At 38.4% G+C, this 26,271-nt stretch overlaps 1 protein-coding gene across 2 annotated transcripts in view; it reads left to right on the forward strand.

Moving 5' to 3' along the window:
• BZW2 (basic leucine zipper and W2 domains 2) overlaps positions 1 to 26,271 on the forward strand; it is a 54,429-nt gene that overhangs the window by 26,423 nt on the left and 1,735 nt on the right. For both annotated transcript variants that reach the window (XM_027639005.1, XM_027639004.1), the window contains exons 5-11: positions 2,901 to 2,966; positions 9,512 to 9,647; positions 12,548 to 12,657; positions 14,317 to 14,487; positions 14,957 to 15,103; positions 19,196 to 19,334; positions 25,795 to 25,917. In XM_027639005.1, coding sequence (XP_027494806.1) covers positions 2,901 to 2,966; positions 9,512 to 9,647; positions 12,548 to 12,657; positions 14,317 to 14,487; positions 14,957 to 15,103; positions 19,196 to 19,334; positions 25,795 to 25,917 — 892 coding nt within the window. The remainder of the gene's footprint in view (positions 1 to 2,900; positions 2,967 to 9,511; positions 9,648 to 12,547; positions 12,658 to 14,316; positions 14,488 to 14,956; positions 15,104 to 19,195; positions 19,335 to 25,794; positions 25,918 to 26,271) is intronic.

A 26,271-nucleotide genomic window follows, 5' to 3' on the forward strand; every position in this document is an offset into this window, starting at 1 on the left:
GGTGAGGCCACATCTCAAATCCTGTGTTTAGTTTTGGGCCCCTCGCTGCAAGAAAGACATTGAGGTGCCAGAGCATGTCCAGAGAAGGGCAAATGCAGCTGTTGAAGGGTTTGGAGCACAGGTCTTATGAGGAGTGGGTGAAGGAGCTGGGGCTGTTTAGCCTGAAGAAAATGAGGCTCAGAGGTGACCTTTATCACTCTCTACAACTGCCTGACAGGAGGTTGTAGCAAGATGGGGCCTGGTCTCTTCTGCCAAGTAATAAAGGGCAGGGCAAGAGGAAATGGCTTCGTGTTGAGCCAGGGGAGGTTAAAACTGGATATTAGGAAAAATTTCTTCACTGAAGGGGTTGTGAAGCATTGGAATAGGTTGCCCAGGGAAGTGGTGGAGTCACCATCCATGGAGGTATTTAAAAGATGGGTAGACATGGTGCCTTAGGGACATGGTTTAGTGGGACTTGGCAGTGCTGGGTTAGCAGTTGGGCTTGATAATCTTAAAGGTATTTTCCAGCTTAAAGAATTCTGTGAAATATAAAAGTGACAAAAAGTGAAAAGCTCATGCCTCCAACCTTTAGTTGTATATTTAGTTAGGAACTGGGCATATATTCCAAGAACTTTCATTTCTCCTACATATGTGATATATGGTTTCGTCTTGCAGGAATAAGGCTTGCACAAATAGGCCTATGTGAAATTAACACAAAAAAGCAATGAAGCCTCAAACATTCTTGATAAGAAGCTAACTCCTTAATGGAAGATAATGATTATATGAGAAAGTACAGTAAGAATTCTATGGAAAATTCAAATCCACCGTTCAGTTCTGGATACAGGAAGGGTGGCATAAAAATGCAATACCATTGCAACTCCCATATGTCAGAAATCTTTCATTAATTAATATCTTTATCTTCTAAAATAACTAATTATTATTGGAATGCTGGAGACAGCAAGTAGAAGCATAAACACCACTGTCCCTGCTAAGGTGTCTAGAGTGTCAAGCTGCTGGAAAGGTGCTTGGTTGATTTAAGGGTGCTGGGATCAAAATCTGCATCAGTAACAAATGTTTGTTTAATAGCAGAAAGCTCCTTTAAAAACACATCTCTGATAATCTAAAGAAGTGAAATATACTTATTTTTGGAAAAAGGGTCAATATTTCTTGTACATCAGCTTTATAATTTCTTGAAACAGGGTATTCTGCTTCAGGAAAATCCATGTTACTTGTAAAAGCATTGATTCTGTCTCCTTGAATTTTAATATTTTAATGATTTTGTAACAAAAATTGGCAGTACCAGTCCTCCAAGAAGAAATTTAACTTTAAAGTAGAAGCTTGCATACTGGAAAATGAAAAAGAAGGCTTTACTTCAGGATTTGAAGCAGTGGAACTTTCAGTGTATTCTCTGCATTTCAAACCAAAAGCCAGCAAAATAAGTCAACATTTTGTAATTAATGCCTGAAGAGATGTGTGCCAGGTTTTTTTCCATGCATAATAGAAAATAGAGTTCTTGTGCTATTATCAAAAAGTGGAGTTAGTCTAAACTAGTGTTTAGAACTTCCTTATCTAGAAGATACCTATAAGGTAATTTCTTACTCTGGCTCCCAAATGAACCAGTAGCATGTTTTTTTTGTGGATTTAGTCATGGAAACCATTAGAAGAGTGAAAAGTGATCAAATAAAAAGACTAAAGCTAATGCTGATATTTTAGCAGATTATATGCGTATCAAGCACACTTCTGTCATTTACAGGGACTTAAGAAAATATACAAACTTTTGTTTGGAAATATGAACAAGGAAGAAGCTTACATTTTCATCTTACACCTTATTTTATTAGAATTTTTTGTCTCTCTGTTTCTCAGCATAGCCACAACTTGATTTTTCACTTGTTCTGAGCCAGAATACTTCCATTTAGGATGTTAGGATGTATTTTCTGTTCTGAAAAGTGATCTGAAATATTCTAAGCTTGATTCCCCCCCATCCATGACATTATGTGGCAATAATGTCATTTGTTCTCCACATAAACCCTATTACTTGTGACAGTGAGTCATATGTTTTGTGCCTTTGTACGGTAGTGCGAGCAATTATTTGTTTATTTGATTTCTTATCTCTTCCTTCTTCACCTTTAATGCACTTTGCACCTGTGCTGCTGCTGGTTTCATAATCTGTGGTCACACGATGGGAAACAAATGGTGAAAACTGGAGAACAAGTGTTTCCAATAACATAATTGTTGTAAAAGCTTTGTTGAACGTTCTTCCTCTTTCCTTGGCAGGAGCGTGTTTTGTTGTAAACATTTATGCTAGTTGATTTGCAAAGATGTTGCACCTGCTGAAGATGCTCAGCATCCTGACTGCCTCACTCCATCAGGCTCAGCTGACAACTTCCCCAGAGCTGCACTACCAGGGGAAGGGTGCAGAGTTAACCTTCTCCTCCTCTCCCTTGCTTTTGATCTATGGATAGGATGAAAAGTAGAATAGGAATAAAATTCTGAGAAATGCGAAAAGAAGGCTTTCAAACTGCAGTAAATTCCCTGACTCAAGTATCACTCTGTGAAGCAAGAATCTCAAAACTTGTGTTTTTCCGTTTGTGGACAAACTGATAGAGACAAATGTTTCATGGTCTCCATGAGGCAGACAATGCAATAGATAACTGCAGAAATACCATTCTGCAAGCTGCTTATTTCCTGGAAACACGTCTAAAGAAAACTGTGCAGTGGAATATAAGAATGTGAGAAGCCAGCAGTGCTTTCTACATTTCCTTTCCTGCTGTGGAGATAGTTAAAAGAAAAAAATGTCACAGATTAGTCAAAGATAGGCTTTATGGATTCAGTAGTGGCAGTCTTGTTTCCTTTGCCTTTTCTTGTAAAGAAAGATGGCTGCAATTGTTACACTTTTTAAATCAATCTGTGTTTCTCTTTAGGTCTTCAATAAACTTATCAGGAGATACAAATATCTGGAGAAAGCATTTGAAGATGAAATCAAAAAGGTAATGATGATGGCAGTCTTTCTTGGAATGTTAATATTTTTTACCCTATTTCTTATATAATTGTTCATGTACAAATGTGGCACTGTTAGGTGTCTTATTTAGCTCTACTGGAAAAGAGGATGGAATCTACAGGAGGCAGCTTTACTCTGCAAATTTAGCTCTTTGGGAATACTGCAGGCAGCACTTGATGTAGAGTATTTCTGAATTAATGATTCTTTTAGCTGCTCTGACCAAAGTCACCTTCCTATTCCAGGTTTTTTGTGCACAACTTTGGGGTATAGTTGTTAAAGAGAGGTGGTGTTACTGTCCTGCTGATAGAAAAGCTCTCTTTGTTTTTTTCCAAAGAATAAATGCAAATCTGCTGTGCAGACTGTCACTTGATGTATGAGTTTTAAACCACTCCTGCTTTGTGGAATGCATCCTAACCACCAGTTTTTTGTATTCGAGACCAGAGATATGTGCAAGAGAAAGTCCTCACCACTGGCAGTGTGCTGTTAGATTTGGCTGTTAGACTGTAGTGGATGTTTGTGGATATTGCTTTGTTTTGTGATACTGAATTGTAAAGAGACAGGAGAAGCCAGGGTAGAAGTGTTTGAAAAACAAAATACAGATTTCTTTTGTCTATTGTGAGTTCCTAGTAACAGATATAAATATCTTTTTCTAGTGGCCTGAAGGAGTAATAAACAGTGTACTGTGCTGTAACTTAACCAGCATGCTGATAATGGCAAAACCTGTCCTGTGACTAAAATACCATGTTTGTTAAATGTAAAGGTATGGTTTTCGTACTATTTAGACATTAGAAAGATTGCTGCAAGGGTCAAATAAGGGCATGCCTGGAGCATGATGCCTCACCACCACCTCTTGTGGCTGAATGAATTTGGCTCTGATTTATGCATTCTTTCTCATATAGGAAATTATTTTTACACTTGTGGCCAGCATGCCTATCAACTGATGCTGATTGCTCAGTACATCATTCTAAAGACCTAAATTTACCTCTATCCCCACACAAATCTAATGTTCCTGCTGTTAATTACTATAATCACTGACATGAGAAGCGCTGACTCACAGCATTCAAGTTTCAGAGCGTGTTCAGCATATTAAGCAACTACCATGTCAATTCAAGCCGCCTCCTCTCTCTTCTGTAACTTGTTTTTGGTTTTAAAACCTCTAAGTTTAAAATTTCACTTTGCACACTTAGTGACAAGATGAGACTGTGGTTAATGTATAATAATTTAACTCTTCAGCTGAGGAACAAGCGCCTCTGATGTGAAGTTTAGCCATATGCCAGCTTAAAAGACAGCAGTATGACTGGAGCCATGCCACTCATTTAAAGCCATTAGAAACATTCTAGCCATGGCAGCACAGGGTTGGGTGGGCTTGTTCACCTTGCAGACTGCCTTTTATGTACATGCTTTTTTTGTAGTTGTCAGTGTCTGATTGCATCTTGTATGACAAATCACAAGATGAGGTTTGCATAGTGGTCCTAGGCTGAGGGGAAATTTTTCCATCAGCCCTTCCATCACCATCCATGGCACTGGTGCAAATCTTGGTGTGGCTCCTGGGGGTTGCCGGGTGCACTCTCTTCCTTAGTTAATGCAGTTTATTAGAGAACTAGAACCTAAGAAGGTGATTGTAAAGGTGTTTGGGCCTGTGTATTGCACCTGCACTGCTATTGCCCTTAAAACCCTTGAGACTATTTTTAGGTGCCTTTCGTTTACCTTCTCTCTCCCCCCACTTGTGGGAACCCACCAAGTGACTGTATTCTCATTGATGAGTCTGCTGAGTTTTTAACTAGTTAATCCTTTAATCCCTGTGTGCTGTAATTTGTGCAGGAGTAACTGCCCATAGAGGGCCAGAAGATAGGTACATTCGTATTTTTAGAAGGTGTTTCTGCAAGATCAAGTAGTTCAAAGATTGCTGCAGTTAGTGGTGGTTAGAAATGCAAGAGAGTGACTCCTTGATGTTTTTTTCATGGGTCACTGTCCCAGCAATGAAAGTGATTTTTCTGGCATACTCATTAGGCAGATAGAGCACTTGGGGGAAAAGTAGCTCTTCTTGCAGAAAAAGGCATGCTAAAAAACCAGGGCAATACCAGCAATTTCACTCTAAAGAAGCAGATGGTGTCAGTGGGACTTCTCTTTCAAGAGAGATTATCTTAAATGGCAGTATTTGCACAAGTATTTGTCTTCTAGGTCATAACTTTGCCAGTAGGACATTATTTTCAAGCATCTTTCCCCTTTTGGTCTGCTTCTAGCTTTCAGATGTTTTATTTCTTAATTCCCAAAATTACCAGTTATTCTTTTTTCTAATGCCGCAAGCAAACCATATCTCTAAAGTCTTACATCTAAATTATTTTGTGCAAGTGATTTCAACAGAAGACAAATGCATTTAAATACATTGCTGTTTTTTGATGTAGGCAGCTTAAGTTCATATGAGCGCTGCCCAGTGTACTGGCAGACCTATGACAACATTTTGCAATAATTTCAGTAAAATTCTCAGTTCCAAATTTATGTTCATCTTTCTTTACATATGTACTTCTGTTTAGGTCAGTGGTTGAGTAACGCAATATTAGCTGTATGTATAGTGTCTTTGCAAGTATATAGGTTCTATATAGATTTTTTTATTATCAAAATTGGGATAAAGTACAGGTAAGTTTATTTTTGGTCTTAACAGTGGTAAATATTACTGAGTCATGTGAGGACGTTGAAAGTAGTGAGAGATGTTGTGATGTCCTTTATTCGTGTTCCTGTTTTCCTGATGAAAGAACCGTAAATCAGGCTAAGAATTAGGAAATAGGAGGGAGAATAACCTTCTGAGATCAAATGGGGAGTAAACAGAGGTGCTTTAAGTCAGCGAAATGAAAGGCAAGAATCAGTCTACAGAAATCTGTTGTTATGTTACCTGCCTTCTCTACTGCTGACAATTCAGTGCTGTCTATAGATGTGACCGACTGTCAGCAACAGACCAGTTCAGATAATGAAGATATAAAAAGACACCACGCTCCCTGTGTTGGTAGTGTTCCTTAATTTTCACTATTAAGACAGATCACAGGAGGAGAGCGGAAGTTTTTCCTGCGTGCTTTTTAATGTTGCATGTGTGTCTTAACTTGTACATATCTTTTATGCCCAAAATTTGCACTTAAAAGACAAAAATAGCACGGAACAGCACATTAGGTCTGGCCTTGTACATATTAGGTATTCTGAACTCCCACTTACGCAGGTAGGAGTTCTTATAGCTATAATAGAAATACAAAATTGTGAGCCAGAATTGCGCTTTTTATGCCTGCAATCAGTCTATATCTCTAATGAAAGCAGTAATGTCCGTGCTTGGCTAACAGCAGGGAAGCATCAGCTTGGGGAATGTTCTATGGGTGGTTGGGTACTATTCTGAAATGACTTGGACATTTTGTGACCTCCCTGCTGAGGTTTGTAATCGTGATGGTAAAAGAAGAGCTCTTAAATAATCAGCAATAAAAATCTGAAATAACAACTTTGGACTGAGATTTTTGTTCCTTTTGATGTTTTTAAAATGGGTTTATGAAAGGTTTTGTTTCTTTCTATTACCCAGTCTCCCCCTAAATTAGACTATGTTTCACAATTGCTTGAAAATATAGAATAATTGCCTTAAGTAGCAGAAAATTACAAGTCAAAGTTTGAGCCGCTTTTAAGAAACAGTAGTAAAACAAAAATTATGCTAGTAGCACTAACAATACTTTAGGTAGTGAGAGATGTGTAGAAGATGAGGGTGCTGCTTAAAACCTACTGCAGTGGGATACACCAGAAACCACATTCATGCTAAGAGACTTGCAAGGAGCACATTTCAGAGGACAGGGAAGAAGATAAGGCTGCAAACTGCATAGATATGTGATTTCAGACCTTCTAAAACATTTGAACAAATACAGATTTCTCAAAAATAGACTTGATAAATTTTTGAATGTCCTTCTCATAAACTCTGTCTCCATCTTGGACTGTGTAACTCTGGTTTTGCAGATGGATTTCCTGACATCATTGCTTTCCTGACTCAAATCTGGCATGAATGGGTATAACTGTGCATGACCTACACATTACTGGCCAAACCTAATGAAGGTTACAGCTCAGAAGCATGTCAAAACCCAGTCTGTCATGGTAAAGTAGTCAGTGTGGCCAGTTTCTATCAAAATCCTTATCTACTGCTTATATAGAAGCAAAAGAAAAAAGAGTTAAGTAGGCTACACAGAAATCTGACACTTGTTTGTTAACAGTCTTGGTACTTACAGCAAAGAGCAAAAGGTCTAATTCTGATTTTTTTTCTTGTGCGGATCTCAGTTTAGTACAGTGTTGTTGATAAAGCTTGTATAAAGAAAGTTTTAAATCCCCAGGCTTCCATTTTACTCTGGGTTTATATTACAATTCTGTAAAAATATTTTCAATCCTCCCTTTAAATGTGGCCCTGGGGTTCCTTTACCTGCACCATTTATATACATCAGTTAGTTACTGCATTTGGAAATACAGTGCACCACTTGTTTCTCATTCATATATTTAGAAATAATAATTCCATTCTTCTGCATCTGAAATTTTTGTATATTTTTTGGTTGAGTCACAGTTTGTTGAAATAAACTTAACACCTTGAGATTTTATAGTTTCATAATATTTCTTTTAAGCTAAAAGTGCGTGTTGCAGTGAGTTGGCTGAAGCCCACTAAAAAAAATCCCAAATGATTTGTCTGTGGCTGAATCATTCAAGCCTGTGTAAGCTGTAATTTAAAGCTGATGTTATTACGTAAGTAGTGCTGTATGAATGAGGTCTTTTTCAGTTCTGTTCTCTGATACAGAGCAGAACTATTCATAAAACACTGCATGAGTTTTAATAACTTCATTAATTATCTAGATTTTTAAAACATCAGTGCATTCAGAAAGCTTATAGTTAATAAGCTGCTTAGATATCTTGGAGAAGATCTCTCCTGACTATGGTAACAAACAAGCACAAGTACATGTGTGGTATTCTGTCCTTTTGTATGGGTGGAATCTGGTAATTAAGAAATATGTGTAATGTGGAAACCTGGTGGGAATTTTCCATCAAAACAAGCTGTTTTGTTTAGATTGCATCTGTTGCTCATTTGGAAAAGGAAAAAGGGTATCATGACAGCAGAAGGTCATGACAGCCTTTTGAAGGGGTATCATTTCTTCTTTCTAATGAAGAAGAAAATTAATTTCTTTTTAACTCCAGAAAATCGTATTTGCAGTATTTCTTTTTTCTCTTCTTTTTTTCCTTTCTTTTTTTGTGGTGGTGGTAAATTTGTAAGCCAGCATCTGATGGAGTCAGCAGCCTTTTGCACTGAATGAAGATGTCCTTTGTTGTATCATCTCCTTTTACCCATCATCTATATTGCGATTGCTTAACAATAATGCCATTGACAAAATCTCATTTTGCATGACTTTTTTTCTGATGTAAAGGAAAAGGTGTAATGTACTTCATCAGTATGCTCTCAAGTCATTCATCTTAACATATGAAATTGGGATTTTAAAAATAGGGGCTTAATTGCCATTTTTAGACTTTTAAGAGGTGTAGATGTAGTTTAGATCTTGTAGCACTTCAGACAATGAGATTTGCAATTTTTTTCCCAACCTGTTTGTTTCTCTTGTAATTAGTGGTGGGAATGGTAAGAAGGTCTTAAAGCAGCTTGTGTTCCTATCTGTCCTTTGTCAGCTTTATTGAGAATGTCTGAACTTGAAATATATATCTTATTTTAGCCAGTAAAAAATCTGTTGTAATTGTGCTGTGTTCCCTTCCCCAAAAGAAAAACAGGAAACTTTCTCATCCTTTTATTGTTCCCATGAGCGACAGTTTTTGAAAGCTAGAAAATGAACTGCAACTCTGTGTGGCTTGGCTGGAACTCTGAGGATGTGAATAGGCAGGCTCCTGGCTGTGATTTCTGTGCATCTCAAGCCTGTAGCAAGCACTTTTATCTTTACACATATATATGTATATTTGGAGAAGAACGGGTGTTTTCTACCTGACTGTATTCCATATAGAATCATAGAATGGTTTGGGTTGGAAGGGACCTTCAAGATCATGCAGTTCCAACCCCCCTGCCATGGGCAGGGACACCGTCCACTAGACCATGTTGCTCAGAGCCACATCCAACCTGGCCTTGAATACTTCCAGGGATGAGACATCTACAACTTCTCTAGGCACCCTGTTCCAGTGCCTCACCACTCTCACAGTAGAGAATTTCTTCCTAATATCTAATCCAACCCCCATTCTCAGTTTGAAGCCATTCCCCCTTGTCCTGTCACTTCATGCTCTTGTAAATAGTCAGTAGTCTCTCTTCATCTTTTTTGTAGGCTCACTTCAGGTGTTGGCTTGTGTCCTTACAGAAAGTAAAATTACAGGGGGTCAGTGAAGTGGCACTGCTGTGCTTCAGGATAGATTTTGATGTGATTGCTATTATTTGTAGTGGGACTTTTGAGAAATAAAAAAATTGTATTGTTAATATTCATCTCTACCTGTTATCATTGCCTGTGCCTCAAATATATATCTTCTTTTTTTTCCTTCTCTGACCCACAGCTCCTGCTATTTCTTAAAGCCTTTACTGAGACAGAGCAGACAAAACTGGCAATGCTTTCTGGCATCCTGTTAGCCAATGGGACTCTTCCTGCTACAATTTTAACAAGCCTCTTCACTGACAATATAGTCAAAGAAGGTAATTTTCTGTACATTTTTTATTACATTAGCTTTTTTATAAATGTATTTTGTTGCAACATAATATATATGTTGCAATAAAATGAAAGTTAGAAACTTGTGACTGTACAACAGAAATCAGTATTTCAAAGCAGAAGCATATACAGACAGCAATGGCCAACTTACTTTGTGGAATCCAGTAAGAGGACAGTCAAACATAGAAAAAAGCAACAAATAGCAAAAACAAACCCCGAAGGATTTATGTTTTTATGGAAGTCATAGTTGTGCATGCCAAATTATAGAATGTATGTATTATTGTGATACTATAAAGATGTGAAGTATAACATCTATCCCAGAGATATGTCTGCTAGCATTTTTTCAAGCATTGCCAGTATCTTCTGCATGGGAGTGGGAAGTGGGACAGGGAGCACGTGCAGGCTAATGGGATATTGCAGAAGAAAAAAAATCAGTCCCTCGTTTTGCCTTCATACTAGTAGTGATCAGTGATTGCTAAACTTTCCATGGACTTGTATTTACCATATGCTGAATAAATGTTCTTCAGTCTTAGGGTATAATGCATTTTCGAGATTACTTTTTTGAGGATTTTTGTTATATATTTGTAGCCATCCACGTTGGAATCCTGATTTTCCAACTGCTAGCTCAACAATTTCTTTCTCTGACAGTTACTGACTACCTGACATAATTGCAAATGTACTTTCAGTGTGGAACAGTTTTTGCGTCCCTTTTTTTGGTTTTGTTAAAGAGTTATGTATTATCTAAAATGTATTCTAACTTTCATTCAAAAAAAAATTATTCTAACTTCATGTTCTCATTTGCAGCATGCTAACCATTATATTTGTTTTCTAAATGCTGCAGAAAGAAAAGCCACAGCTGCAGCTTTGCTCTGTCATCATTCACAGCTTTTGGAATCAGCATTAAACTAGGAAAAAATCAAACAAAAGCACTAATCTATGTTTTAGGGTGATTGTCTGCAATGTTTTTAAATTAAAGTCTTCCTAGTTATGGGAAGACAATAGCCATCTGAAAATTCAAATTTTTAAAAATCATGTAAATTTTTATGTTTTAAATTTAATATTTTAGGAATACAATTCTTATTTGCATTATGAACTTAAGTTTCTAGGAGCCCTCAACTTTTATTAGGAGCTTACATACACTTTTAGTTCTTGGTTTATATGTACTAAAAATGTACCTGTGACAGCATTTGAGGAAAGATTGTTCAGTCAGTGTCCTGGAATAGATATTGTATGGAAGAATAATTAAAGATGCAAAGATAATTGAAAAATGAGAAGAAGAGCAAGGCAAAACACGTAAATCACATATTAACAAACTTGAAGCTTTCTTTGATTTACAAAAAAACAATACTGCAGGCAATTAAGGTTAAAACACACAAGGAAACAATGAGGTGAGCTGAGAGAGTTGTTGTTCAGCTTGATAATTGTAACACTGGCAAAGAATTGGCTGGAAGTGAGACAAGGGTAGACTGTTCAGACAGGAGAGCTAACAGATCGGAGCGCAAATACCTAATTTATTTTCAGATTACCCTATTTCAGTGTTGTCGTTACTTTTACTGTCATATATAGATGGAAAACAAGGATGTCCTTTGTGGGTTGCTGACATATTTGTAGCAGAGACAGAGAAAGGTCTAGGCCATGGTGGAACCTCATCAGGGTTAAGTGTACCCTTCTTGTCACCCATGCTGGAAAAACAATGCAAATGCAAGGAGCAGCTAATGGCATTAATCAATAAAATAAATGACTGAAGTTACTTTCTGCAAATAGGGAAAAAAAATTAAAAAGAGAAGAGCTGTTTAAAAGCAAAGACAGTTGGCAATACATTCATAGAGTATAGGAACTGGTCAGTGATAAATTTGGGCAGTAAATTAGAAGCACGTTTGAAAATATGTGGGTAGTGAAGCCCTAGAACAACCTCAAATACTGATACTGGCATAAAACTTACTTTGTTTTAAGCTGAAACTTGAAAAAGTGTTTAAGACATGTATTAGGACAGTGCTTGGTGACAGAGACCATTCCATTCAATTCTGATATTTGGCACATAACATATTGGATATTCTGAAGTGTGTTTGCAGGTGGAAGCTATTCCTAAGTCACCTATTGGTTGACCAGGTTTGTGAGTGTTGGTTGGTACGAGTGTAATACAGAGGAGCATAACTGACCTGCAAGAGACCTTCCTCAAGGATGAGCTGGGAGACCTTTCAGCTGCCTTCAGCTCTCTGCACTTGTTGCTTGCAGACAAGAAGCTGGAGCAGAGCTGTGGTGGTGCAGCTCTATGAAATAGGAGATATGAGCCTGATGGTTTATTAGCTCCCCTGCTAGTGGAGGTTTGATGTAATACACAAAATACTAACTTGTGCCCTGAGGAAGGAGTTTTTCCACTTAAAATAGTATTTGTGGCTGGTCCTACCAGCTACTAAATGCCTCCTAGGAGGACATAGTACAATCAGTCACCTTGAAGTTCCAAAATTTTTTAACCCTATTCCAGGGCTTGCTAAAAAACCGTTTGAAAATCTGTTTTTTCAGTTCTTATTCCTGACTATCCTTTATTGTTTTGTGCCATCATTTCCTAACTGATTTAATGCCTAATTTTCCTTTTGCATTCGACTCAGTCTGTGAATTGAGAATATAGGAAAAATAATTGCAAAGAAAATCTTTGAACAATTGAATGGAGATGGGTGATACAGAATGAAAAGATTTTCAATCTCGCATACTTCAGAAAATTAGTATTACATTAAAAAAAAATAAGCATTTCAGCTCTATGTGTTTGGTCCTGTAGTCATAGATGCATTTTCATTCCATAGTCTTGTAACTTTTTTGTAACCTTATAATTCTTATAGTCAACTCTGATTCATGTTGAAAATCGCTGAAACATGCTTTTCTCAAACAGGGATTGCAGCCTCTTTTGCTGTAAAGCTTTTTAAAGCATGGATGGCAGAGAAAGATGCCAATTCTGTTACCTCTGCTTTAAGAAAAGCCAACCTTGATAAGAGATTGCTAGTAAGTACAATATATTTTCAATAAGCTTTATCTCTCCCAGGGAAAAAGAAGGAAATAAAATGCAGATGGTAGTTTGCTGTAAGCATGTTAACTCCCCCTCAGACTCTGTTAGAGTTTTTAAAATATTTTGAATCACAGCAATATTGTTATGGCTGTAGCATTGATACAGGTTCAGGAATATTAAATATCACATGTTTTTACATTCTGTCTATTTTTCCTGTAGTCAAGTGCCTTCTGAGAGACTGTATATATGGGGCTTGGGGATTAATTAAATGGGTTTTTTCCTAACTACTGCTAAGAAAACACAGCAACCACACATCTCAACCATCAGGGCATGAGAAGTTGGGTTTTTTTAATATATTTTCCTTTTGTAAGTGATAAATAAAATATAAAGGATTATGATTAGAATGTAAGTTTCTGAAGCAACAGTGTTTAAATAGTATGGTGAACGCACAGTAAGCTAATTTTCTGCAGCACTAGCCATCTGGGTAGCATAAATGATCCTACAGTGTTTGCAGCAGACCTAGTAGGTGCAGTGCAGGAAGGCTTTCAGCCTTTGGACTCAAAACCTGCATTCTGGGTTTGCAGCAAGGTATTGAGAGAATATATGAATATGTAGCAATGGCATGTGCCTTTCTCTCACAGTGTCTTTCTGAAGATCAGTAGGGTTTTTTTAAACCTCTAAAAGATTGCTGCTGCTATAATCCAATCAAATACACATCCTGTGTAGCACTGCCTGGAGACTCAGCAGTATTTCCTGTTTCTGCTTCAATAATTTATAATTAAGCAAGTATCTTTCAAAAGTGAAGCAGCATTCCAGACCCCTTCATGTCTGATGTATTTGATTTTAAGAGTCCAAGTCATAAATAATTTGCTATTAAGCTGAGAACTGGGCTAATTACGCTGTTTATTAGAGAGCGATGAAAAGCAAACTACATCTTATTTGTATTTCAAACTTGACTGACTAAAACTTTCAGCTGTTGACTCTTATTATGGTGCTATATTAAACAACTATAAATCAGATGATGTTACCTAGCATAGATGCCTTCATAAAACTGTTGTCTTAATCTCATGAGTCAGTAAGTAAACAGATGGAGGGTCTCTAGCTTCTTTGTTAAAAAAAATGTGCCATCCATCCCACAGATCATTGTTAAGACACCAAGAACTGGGTGGTAAATAAATGCTGTTGAATCCTTGCCAATATGGGGCATTTGCTATAGCAATTTTTAAGAATAATTTTAACTTTTCTAAGTAGCTGGACTTTCATAAATCGACAGTGTCTCTGAATGAGAAATACGTACAGGAGTTAATGTTAACAGTACATAGTGGATTTTGCGATTTTTGTTAAATGATGCATCAGTGGTAGGCCAGGGTACTTAGGCCACTTATTGAATATTACTGAGCATATTTTTCTTTTGAGATAAATGTGTGGACTCACTGGGAGGGCATGGTAAACATGCTGTGCATTCCCTCCACTATAATGAAACATAGCAATATGAATGAAGTGTTGACTTTTCCAGTGTGGATACAAGCATTCACTTTTTTTTTAAGTGCAGTACCAGGTTGTTCCCACTGTTCATTCTGAAAAAATGTTTCTTCCATTCTGTCAAGAGTCATAGTTGGTTATTTGTTTAACAGAGAGCATTCCTGTCTTTTTAGGAACTCTTTCCAGCCAACCGGCAGAATGTGGACCATTTTGCCAAGTATTTTACTGAAGCAGGTCTAAAAGAACTCTCAGATTTCCTTAGAGTTCAGCAGTCACTGGGGACTCGTAAAGAACTTCAAAAAGAACTACAAGAACGTCTCTCTCAGGAATGCCCAATTAAAGAGGTAAAAGTGGTTTTTTATAACTTCTGTTTATATAATCATAACCAAAGACTTAAATCAACACTAGGTAGAGATGAACACATTTCCTCTGTTTTCCTCATAGATTTCCTCTGTTTTTATTTAAATTATTTTAATTTATTCATCTGTTCATTCTGTGCTTAAGGCTAAAGCAACAAAATATCCTATGGACTTACAAATGCAGCAGATTATGGGGTGGGTTCTTTTTTTTTTCCATTCCCTTATGCTTGAGAAAGTATTTCCTTTAGCTGCATTAACTGTTAGATTGGAGGGGAGGGACAAAACTTGTAGTCATGTTACAGTAATGTCATGCTAAATTCTTCCTTTTTATTATTCTTGTTCTGATTTCTTTCTTATTACTTCTACACCATGGTGTCACTTTTAAATGACTGCAAGTATTTGGAAAGTCAGCAATTTCTGGTTCATTGGAAATGTCGCTTATTCCCTGCTCCAGGTAGTGCTTTATGTAAAAGAGGAAATGAAAAGAAATGAGCTGCCAGAGCCAGCAGTGATCGGTCTCCTCTGGACCTGTGTCATGAATGCTGTGGAATGGAACAAGAAAGAGGAGCTGGTTGCAGAGCAGGCCCTCAAACATCTGAAGGTGCGTGCATGGCAAGGAAGTTGTGAATTAACGATACATCCTATGGCTGTCAAGTTTTTACCTGTTTAAGTCCAGGAGATGTAGAGTTTTGAAGTATGATGCTGAGCACACCAAGCATTGTGTGTAGTCTGACTTCAGTCAAATGAATGCAAACCTGAGGTAGTTCAGATCACTGAGTGCCCTGAGGCATTCAGTGCAGAGGGCCAGCGGAACTGAGGTGATCACAGCCTGAGCACCTCTCTGTTGTGCACTGGGACAATGCTAAGCAAGTGCTGGGATTCAGCCTGCTCAGATCTGACTATTAAGCCTGCAGGAGCTGCCTTTGCAATGTCTTTGCCAGAAGCAAAGACATTTTGGGAGCATGGTGAGGTGGCATCTGTGCTGGCTTTGCACAGAGCTGGTTAGATCCAGGCAGGAATGCTGAGGCCAGAATCTGTGCAATGGTTGTTGCCATTTGGATACTCAGCAACTTGTCAACTAATGAGCCAGAAGCTGGCTTGGGACTGTGTACACTGTTTAGTGTTGTTACTCTCTGATCCAGGTACTGTCCTTGTGGATGAGGGAATAACCAACTGCATGTTGATACAAAAACTGTCAAGAACTTGAAGTAGAAAAAAAACCCCAAACCAAAAACAAATGCAGAGTCATTGCCATCATTGGTATTCCTCATCTAAGTCTGAAGGAATTGTGCAGTGCAAGACACTTGAGCTGAGAACAGAGGCAGAGAGGCTTTTCAGCAGAATCACTCCTTTTAAGCTGGTAAACCATGACCAAGAGAATACTCCCTCATAGCCAGGGCTGTAAAGATTTGCTCTAGGACAAAAGCAATCTGGTCTTTATTGTTTATGGTAAAATAGATCTTTGTTTTTCATATTGGATGTCTCTCCATACTTGGGAGTTCCCACATTGGTTTAGCTCCTACTACTGCTGTCCTTTCATCTGAATTTGGTTTCCCAATCAGTTATCCTAGAAATGTAGTCACTTGGGATATTGTGTAGTCTTTGATGGTAAGATTGAATGCCTTGAAGTTTTCTCAAGTGACCCAAATAGCAGTAGAGATGAGATAGTTTCTGGAAGGAGGAGACGTTGTTTTTCTTGTTCTTTTGATGTAAAAATTGATTATATCTCTTTGAGTTGTAACAAAGTATCCATTGAGATTTATTTTCTAGTGCTGCAGGGCAAATTAAGAAACACTTTCTGGAGTATTTGAACACTGGGAAAAGAGAAACATAGCTGGCTTTGTGCAAATATTGTTGACTGGATGTTTAGTCCTGTGCATCTCACTGACCCAAGCCATCAGCTTTATATGTACTCTCACTGAATTAGGTAAGGCATCTTGCCTAAGATAGGCAACTTTCTAGCTACATCCACTTTCTAAAAACACAGGATGAATTTGTATGGGGTATTTACTATTTGCACTTACAGGTAAGATTTTAATGGAAGCAGTAGAAATAAAAATTTAAACTTTGATAGCTGCTTCTTTTGCAGTTCAGTGTTCAAAATTAAGAGCATTTGTTTCACATCCTTCCTCAGGATAGGTGGAGGCAGATCTTGGATTCTTCTCTTTTGGGCTCTCAGCTGACCCAGTGTGTGAACCAACTCCAGAAATTGGATTAACAGTGTTAGCATGATACAGACGTTAGTTCTGGGCCCTCCTGTGCATCAACATGGTAGAAAACAATCAGGGGGTTGCTTTGATCTGATGGCGTGAGTCAGGATGTGCATAAATACATACTTGATGTGCGACATGTCAGATGGTGGAATTTATTCTTGTATGGCTCTAACTGACAGATAACTTCACAAAGCACATTCCAAAAGCTTTGACATCTGGGTACCAGTCTCTTTAATTTATTAGATTTCTTTTGGTAAGCTGTATATGAGGCGCCCCTGAAAAGATGTGTCAAGGAACAGGATGTTGACCTAGTTTACAGACCTTAAAAAGCCTTGCTGGATGGGCAGCTACCTAATGGAGGAGGTGGACAGCCATGAACCAGCATACTCAGGCAGTGCAGTAAAAGTCATGTATCCCATCCATATGGCAGGACTGGCAGGAGCTGAACTCAGGAGGAGACAGGGCAAGCTGTTGAACCCTGAATCTTATCAAACAAACTCCTCATTGTCCCACTAACCTCACTATGACACTGGGGCATTGCGCCTAGGCCACCTCCAATGCAGAGAAGAGATGTTCTCTATGGATGGGGAGAATCCTCCAGACAATTCTCACTGGAGGCAAGGCTGTGGTGAGCTTCATGACACTGCAGGTGCTGACCTGCTGCTCCCTAACCTAGCACAAATGGAAAATAATGCCACTCAGCTCAGCCAGCAATGAGAGGAAGCTACTTTTATGGATTCTTAATCATTTAGACATTGTGAAACTTGTAACTGTAAGTCTGTACTGGTTGAGAGGTGAGAGAGGAATGCAAAGGGAGTCAAGCCAGATGTGACAAAATGAAGATATTTTACTTCTAAACTGACAACATAAGATTTTTATTAGAAATTACTTAAAGTTTATAGACAGCAGCTCTTCACGAATGTATGGATGGGGGTGAGTTCTGCTGAAGCTATTAAATAAACCAACTGCAATGTATATTGCCCTGCCTCCCTGCAACAGCTGGATGCTGCAAGGGCTAAAATGGGTAAAAAAGCTACCCAAAACCTGCACAAGTTTTTCAGTGCTTTACCAAAGCAGTGATATTGTTTATTAAGATGTGGCTATACCTGCCAGAAGTGGAAAAACTTAGCCTCTGGTGTTAGCTAGATCTCATCATTTCTCATAGGTAAGGGAGTTTTTTCCATAAGTACTAATATTGTCTGCCTGCTGAGCTGCTCGTTACTGTTGCTGTGTAATTTCTTGCTCTCTCTCTCTGTCTTTAAATTAATAGCGGATAATTATTAAAAAATACTTTTTTGACCAACTGTTAAAATTTCAGTGATTCTCATGCATGTTAATAGTTATTTCTGTGGATTATGTTGGGTAAAACCCTCAGGATTTAATCCCTTTCAGAGAAGTGCTGAAGTGTATGTACTTTTAAACATGCCCATCAGTGATGGGTGAATTTGTTACCTGACCGAGACCATCAGCAGCCCTGGTCTCACATACCAGAACTGTATGATATCAGGCAATTGCAAATGCAGCTGAAAAATGTCAAACTGGGTGTTACTAAAAACAACTAAGAAAGGCTGAGCTGGTTGGTGCAAGAACAATTTAAACGGTGACATTAATGTATATTTGGCCTGCGGCTCTGAAGATCAAGGGTAATTTGTTTTCCCTTCATCTCTGAAACTTGCTCTTAATATTACCTGAAGATTTCAGTCTTAGCTGGACTCATCACAGGCTAAGATGACAGGAAATTAGAGAGATGTGGATATAAAAACTAGCTTTTAAGGAAGAGTGAACACGATATGGTCCTTTAATGTAATTTTTAATTTTAACATATGAAATAAGAGGGGGAAATTGCATAACAAGTAAGTTTTTGCTTTATGTTATATGAATATTATATGAATAGGCTCCGGGAAAAGACAATGAAATGTACCATTACTGTCTTGTTGGAGTAACATTAGCAGTTAATACTGTACTTGGAAAATGTTACTGTTTACTGAAGAAAAGGTTGTCATGATACTCTTGATTGTGTTAATGAGAAAAACTAATGCCACTTGATCACAGTTCACTTGGAATAATTTAATTTATTTCAGTTTCCTGAGACTTCTGAAACCCCTATGAAACTAGAGATTTTTATTTTCATGCATTACATTATGAACCTCAGTAAAGCATCACTCCTGAATCAGCAGCATGCTGTCTTTTGAAACGTGTGACAGCAGTACTCCCAGACTGTGGGCTTTATAAATTTATTTTATAAAATGCAGTATTTAAGTGGTACTGAATTTTAGCTTACAGCATGCAGCACATGCTAGAAAAACCCATGGATATTTATGTATATGCATTGTGTGTGTTTAAGAAAATACGGTGTGCAAGTAAATCTAAGGTTTCAGTGAAACAGATTTTCAGGGATGAAATTCATAATGCGTATTTTAAAAAATTCTATTTATTTCTATTTATTACTGACATTTTTTTTTACCTTCTCTGCCTTTCAGCAATATGCCCCCCTGCTTGCTGTGTTCAGCACTCAAGGCCAGTCAGAGTTGATCCTTCTCCAGAAGGTGCAGGAGTACTGTTATGACAACATCCACTTCATGAAAGCCTTTCAGAAGATAGTGGTACTCTTTTATAAAGGTAAAAGTCTATATCCACTGTTGTATTCTGTGCTTGGATTCTCTCTGCCAACCACTCTCCTATGATATATCACCCTGTATTGCATATGAGAAGACTGTGTTGGAGTTGAACTCTGAAATACTTTATGCTTTGATAGTTCAAAGGAGTGTGTGGCAGCAGGAGAAGCCCTTCTCTCTCTCTGTTGCTCTTATCCCATAGTCAGGAAGCATGAGCAGGATCCAAGCACTGTCCAGACTATTCAAGTGCAATTTAGTCTTTGTATAAAACCAGTTCGAGGTAGACATTTCTATAAACTTCTGGCAGATGTAAAAAGTAGGTTAGAGCTTGGTTTTAAGAAACCTTGAAAGTGCAAACCTTCTTGTCAGGAAGATCCTTCAGGGTTTTGGAGCTGGTTTTTTTCAACTCACTCCTTGCCAGAGGGAGCTTTCCTTTTTCTTCTTTCCCTGCCAATTTCTTATAGGTGATATAGTTTGAAAGATTTAATTTTTATTGTGAAATTGACTTCTTCACAAGTTTATTCTGATCAGGTTGTCATAGAGACTGTGATGGTCTTGCACTGCATGTGATAGGTGGGCGCCAAACAGTTTGTTCTGACGTTCTTGCTATAAATAGTTGAAGAAGAAATATCAGGAGTAGAAACCCAATGTTGATCTTTGTTCACCCTGTTGAGTCCAGGTACATGTTCAAGACAAACAAGTTCAGACTGTTAAAATAGTTTCATGGCTTCAGAAAGCAGAAGAGGAATCATGTGGATTTATTTCCATCCTTGTGACAATATAGTGTGGCCTCAACAATAAATGAAAAATCTGTACATCTTGTCCCTCTGCCCTGAAATTCTACAATTCCTAAATACTATTAATGAATGTAGAACAACTTGAAACTGCAATCTGCAGCAAGCACTTTATTCAGTTTTCTTTGGAAAAGAACATTCACTTCAGACACGATGAATGAGAGGCGTAACTGCTGCGCACTTGAAGCATAAGCGATGGTTAAACCAGAAATAGTCTTGTGTAGGATTGCCTTCAGAATTTTTGTAGATTCATTACTGGGTTAGCCTGCAAGAGCAACCCTGACATTCCAAAGCATTTAAAAATTAAAAAGAGAATAAATCACTAAATTGTGTATTAAGTATCCCATCTACTCTGCTCACCCCACATGCTCTTGTTCTGACTCTGGAGATGTACTTGGGCAGGTTTGTTCAGAGGTGTGAGAAGACTTTAGCCTCAGCACTACAGGTGTCACAATATTGTTTAGGATTCACCTGATGTCTAGAAGAGTGTTTGGAGCTACTATATGGCCTGTCACTGGAAGCCTTGAGTTCAGCATGTCCAGAACGTGCAATAGGCACTGTGCCTGTATTTCTGCTTGGAATATCTGGGACAGGCATGCAACAGCACCTGCCTCTCCTCCATCTGATGCAGTCATGTGGTGACACAGCTGCCAGCCCTTTCTGGCCCCATTTAGGCTGAAGCTGGCTCTGTCCTGTTTGGCAAAGGAAATTCTGCCTGCTGGAAACTGCTCACCCGACTTTACAGCTGCTTCCATAGGGCCCTTCTGAGCTCTGGACACAGTGAGGAAGTAGTCAGCTCCATCTGTTTATGACAGCTTTGGAGTTTAACAATGTCCACTGGGTGAGGACATGCTCCTGCATTAACCAGGGAAGATTCTGGGAGCACTTGTCCTTCAATTCCTATTTCTCCCACAAGATGCTATTGAGCTTTGATGGATCATGGTTTGGATTGTCCAGAGCCTGCCTGTCTCTTCATTGTTTCAGTGCTGGTAGATCTCACCCTCTCTTTCTCCCCATTCATACCTATCCACGAGAAACAAGCCACCAAGTCTTTTTAGAGACATGTCTTTTTAGACACTTTATTATAGATCATTTGCTGATGACAGCATATCTTTTATTTCCTAATAGTCAAGTCCCCTAAAGCTGCTTACTGGCCATGGTGGTGGTGAGGGAACAGCAAACATCCATCCATATTCCCCTTTCTGTTTTAATGAAGTGTAACCTGCATAGGATCTAGAGAGGTTTCAAGGTACATAATGAACTTTATCTAGTGACAAAGGTATCTGAAGTACCTGTGAATTGGCTTTCTACCAGTGTGAATGTGGACAGTTTGCTGCTTGTTACTCATTATGAGGGAGTGCTTCCTGGGCATGAAAACAGTCATCCGTGGTGATAAGCACCAGATGCCAGTCAAGTTTTGACAAATTTAGTTCTATGACTACTCTCATCAGCATGTCCAACATCTTGCATCTCAGTGCTTTCCATATCTCTGTCATAAAGTAGCCCTTGGATTACTTTCTTGTGAATTACCTGGAAATACCTAAACATATTGACAGCTGGGGCTCATTAGCACCTAAAAGGTCTTGGAAGCCTGTGGTGTTGATTTTTGTGTTTATTATTATGTCTCTACAATAAGAAGGAACTTTTTCCCTAATGGAAACCCAAGCCCTATTTTCCCTTAAGTGGTAGCAGGTTCTTACCAGCTTGTAGGTATAATTTGCAAAAGCAGTTATGTAGTCAGTTAAAGCTTGTTGACATCATTATTATTATTATTAGTCTACCTTTGTGTTCCTGATACAGTATAAAGAAAAATAAGCTGTTGTCATGACTGTAAGCCCAGATGGAGTGGATCTGTGCTACCCTAACTCTGTCCTAGCTGAAACCAGGACAGCTCTGCCATTCTGTACTGATCCCCGCTATGATGTTGCTTCTCTGGTTTTCACTTAAAGCCAGTACAATTGTTAATCTGCCATCTGCATTTTGACCAATAATCTAAAAGCCAGTTGCAGAATAAGAATTTCTGAATTCGTTTGAGTGACACCCAAGAAGTTTGCCCATCTCCTCCTGTATGCTGTTTGTTAGTTCATTCTGTGTTGCAGTGTGTTTCATAACTGTGGGTAAAACAAGCACTGTTGTTATTTGGTTACATGCTATATATCATATTCATCCGCTGAAACTCCTTTCTTTTAGTTTGTTTCCATCCTTAAAATTTCAAATGTGAAATCGGTGCTGTTGAAATTAATACCCATTCCTTCATGAGGATCAGAATTTCACCCTTTGAACAGAAAACACAAAACCTCTGTGTACTTTTTCTTTAGAATTCAAGACAACATTTACAAAATACAAAAAAAATAATTGATCACAAATACATATAAAGTAAGGCTCTGTTTTGCGGCATAATTAGGTCTCAGATACACTCTTTTGCAGTATGGAGATACAGTAACCAAATGATGCAGACTGTCAAGAGATTCTCAAACTGCAGGAACTCTGCACTTACATGAATGGAATCTTCAAGTTCCACTTCATAGACAAGTTTTGTTTTTTGATGGATCACAATTATCTTTAAATATCTTCATAATTAAAGTACTTTCTTGTGGTACTGGATGCAAAATTTTCCTGGGAAAAACCCAAAACAAACCATAAAGGCCTTAACTATATTGTGGGTGACATTCCTTGCATTGAAAGAACCCTTGCCCTAAGGCTCTGTTCTCCCAGCTGAGTTAGCTGCAATAGAGTTGAATTTTACAGATTGATTGACTGTGTTGGCAGCTGCCAGGGTGTGCTTTTCCCTTTACTGCCTGTGGCTATGTGGTTTGAGTTGAAAGCAGAAATTCATTTGAACTGGGTGATTGAGTACAAAGCTGAGACCTGAACTTCAAGTAACTATCCAGTTAACCCTGAAGTAAAGACACTGGGCTGTTCAGTCTTTTTGCTGTGCAGCTTCTCCCTTTTATGAGGGACATCCCTGGAGGCTCTGGCCGTGGGTGGTTTGAGTGGCACTTGGCTGCACCTGCAGGAAAACCAGCTCTCTCAGGCTGACATCACCTGGGACTGCAGTGAAAATGATGTGCACACGCCCACAAGCCACAGTGTTCAGCTTCAGCCATTATAATATAACTGTAATCAACTTTAATGAGGAATAACTATATATATACAAAATGAATCATTCCCTTCATCCTCCTTCCATTTTTCCCCAGTGTTCCCACTGCTTCAAAGCAACCCAGAGGTACAATTAACTACACCCTGTCCTGCATGATTGTTGGATTGAGCATCCCTGTGCTGACAGGAGAATGTCATCCCTTATGACCACTGGAGGCATGAATGTATTACACATAATATTTCTCAGAAAGGACAGGAGAGTTGCAGTTGTCACTTTTGTAGTTCAGTGCATTCTGGTCTTCCCTGTTAGGGTCGGAGGTTTATTGCTTTGGAGTTAAACACAGGCAAATTTTTCATCCTCCGGACTTGGAATGTTTTAATCTTCAAGGTACACCTGAGATTGCTTGCTGCTATTATCAGGTTGGTCTTTTGGGGAGAGAGGGAGAAGTTCCCCTTTCCTCTTTGGCAACAAAACCATTGAGCTTACAGACTGCAAATCAAAAAGCCAGACTTAAATTCTGTTACTCTTGAACTGAGCTATGTGCCCACCAGCTTCCTTGTACAGTATCATAATGTGAACTGTAACGCAGCAACAGCTTCAGCAGTTTGTTCTATATAGCAGCCTCATGCTTGTAAATGTCCACAGTACCCCAGAGCTTGAGCTGGGGAGGGGGTTGCTCTACTAATTTTTTATTGTTGTTGGTTTGGGGGTTTTTTTGTTGTTTGGTTGTTTTGCTTTTTTTTTTCTGAAATCTCCCATGATTTTCTTTACCAGTCCTTAAGATTCATAATATGTGTCATACCCTGTGTAATTTTGCAGGTGTAGTTGTTGGGACTTCAGGACTCTGTGGTAAATATAAGCTTTTCACAGGCATTTTTACATTAAACTGCAGATTCATGAGCTCATGTTAAATATTTTCAGGTTTGCTAAATTAAATCTAGATTCGTTAAATACTGTAATGCCTTTGAGCTGTTGCTAAGGACTATTGACAAGTATTTAATGCAACGTGTTAGAAACCTCTGTCTTAGCTCCAGCATTTCTGTAACATTGGCGAAAAAGTTCATTGTGGCTGGTTGTGATTTCAGAAAGGTAGTGGCTTTGTGTGCCACTTGTAAGGTTTACTAAGCACAATTTATATGTATGGAAAGAAGCCTAGAGCTAGTGTAGTCCTGTTTTCCCTGCATTTTCTCTGCATTACTATCAGTTGCAGCAAATTGCAGAAGAGGTTTTATTTTGGAAAAGAGTCTGAGAGACAAGGAAATTTCCAGTCACATGCACTTACTAAATTCCTGATTTTCAGGGAGACTTCAGTTACTGTTGGATGTCTTGGGATAGTTTTGATTAAGTTCAAACGTATCCCTGTTGCTTCCATCTGTTTATTATTCAACAGCATATGTGAAATGTGTCTCCTCTGTCTCATTTGATCAGATGCTTTGGAGTTCTGCTGTCATTTATTTCAGTTGGTTGTCTTCCCTTCCCTGCCACATCTGCTGTAACTTGAGGCTGAAGCAGAAAGTGGTGATCAGGGTCGGTGCTTTGGCAAGCAAATACCCAGTGGGTGGGATGGCAGTGAGGAGCTCAAGGAAGCAGTGAAGTACATAAATGCCTTGATTTTGCAGAGTGAGGGAGAGCAGTTTGTTCAAAGACAAAAAGAATGGAAATTTTAATGAGGTGTAGAAAGCTGTCTTTAGTCTTTTTATAGAACACAGTTTGATTTTTTTTTTTGATGTTGTTGTTTGTTCTTGCCTCTTGCATTACATAACTGCCAAAATACCATTGTCGATCCCAGATTTTGCCTCCACAGCTGTCAATTACTGAGATACTTGGCTTGGCTGGATCACAGGAACTTTGTCCTGGGGCTAGAGGTCTGTTGCTAGACCTAAATTTGCATCTGTTGGAAACAATAAGTGTCCTTGCTGTTTATTAGTATTTCTTTATTCTGAATCGTACTCAGCCTCACATTTCCTCACTGACAGCTATTTTGTTTCTGATGCTTGTCATAAAAATGTCAGCTGTGCTGTCCATCCAAGCCAGTCCCTTAAAATGGATGGTCTGAATAGTGAACTTATAATTTATTAGCTAAAAACAATTTGAAGCCTTTAGGGATTGCAAAAATCCCTACTGGTTGTCTTTTAAGTGTTCAGTCAGGAGGTTTCTGTTCACTTCAGGTTTCTAGAACCATGCACAGTTTTGTGATACAACAGGAAGAAAGAGCATGGTAATTCTTATTGTGGTAACTTCCAAGATGTGCAGGCTGATTATTTTATTTGTTTTATCTAACTGTCTAATGTGTATTTAAAACAGATGAGTAGAGAACTCTTCTTTACAGAGGCACAATATTTAATACTTTATTTTAAGCCTAATACATTACACATTTTATTGCATCTGGAACCCATAATATGCATCAAATATTCTGTATTTGTAGCCTAATATAGATCATGCAAAGCTTGTTCCACTGCGATCATATTAACTTATTTTATGCTGCCTTTAAAAAATCTCCTCTCATGTTTGAAATCTGCTAATCTCTAAAAAATACGTTGATTTTTTACAAACACTGATCTGTATTTCAGCTGATGTTCTGAGTGAAGAAGCTATCCTCAAATGGTATAAAGAAGCACATGTTGCTAAAGGCAAAAGTGTTTTTCTTGACCAGATGAAGAAATTTGTGGAGTGGCTGCAAAACGCTGAAGAAGGTACGTGTTCTTCTATGGTACTCTCTTTATAAAACAATTTTATTTTTTCAGATTTCAGTTGTACCAGGCATATACAGGATTTAGAATAGAAAACAGCAGGCATCACTGTCCAAATTGTTTCTGGACAAGCTTAACAACATTTGCTGCTTTTTAATGATTGTGGTATCCCTATGAAGTCCTTTAATCATCAGGTACCACTTGTCTGTAGATAAGATCTTTAAGCTTCTGCAGGGAGAAACTCTGCACTGGTGACAGGATGAAGTACCTTGGTGTTAGCTCGCACTACCAAACAGTTTTCTGGTGTTTTCTCTGCTATTATCATGTTTAATGGCAACATGAACATAGCATAAGCCT

This window comes from Corapipo altera, unplaced genomic scaffold (genome assembly GCF_003945725.1).
Source record: "Corapipo altera isolate COAL_440 unplaced genomic scaffold, ASM394572v1 44, whole genome shotgun sequence".
NCBI lineage: Eukaryota > Metazoa > Chordata > Aves > Passeriformes > Pipridae > Corapipo > Corapipo altera.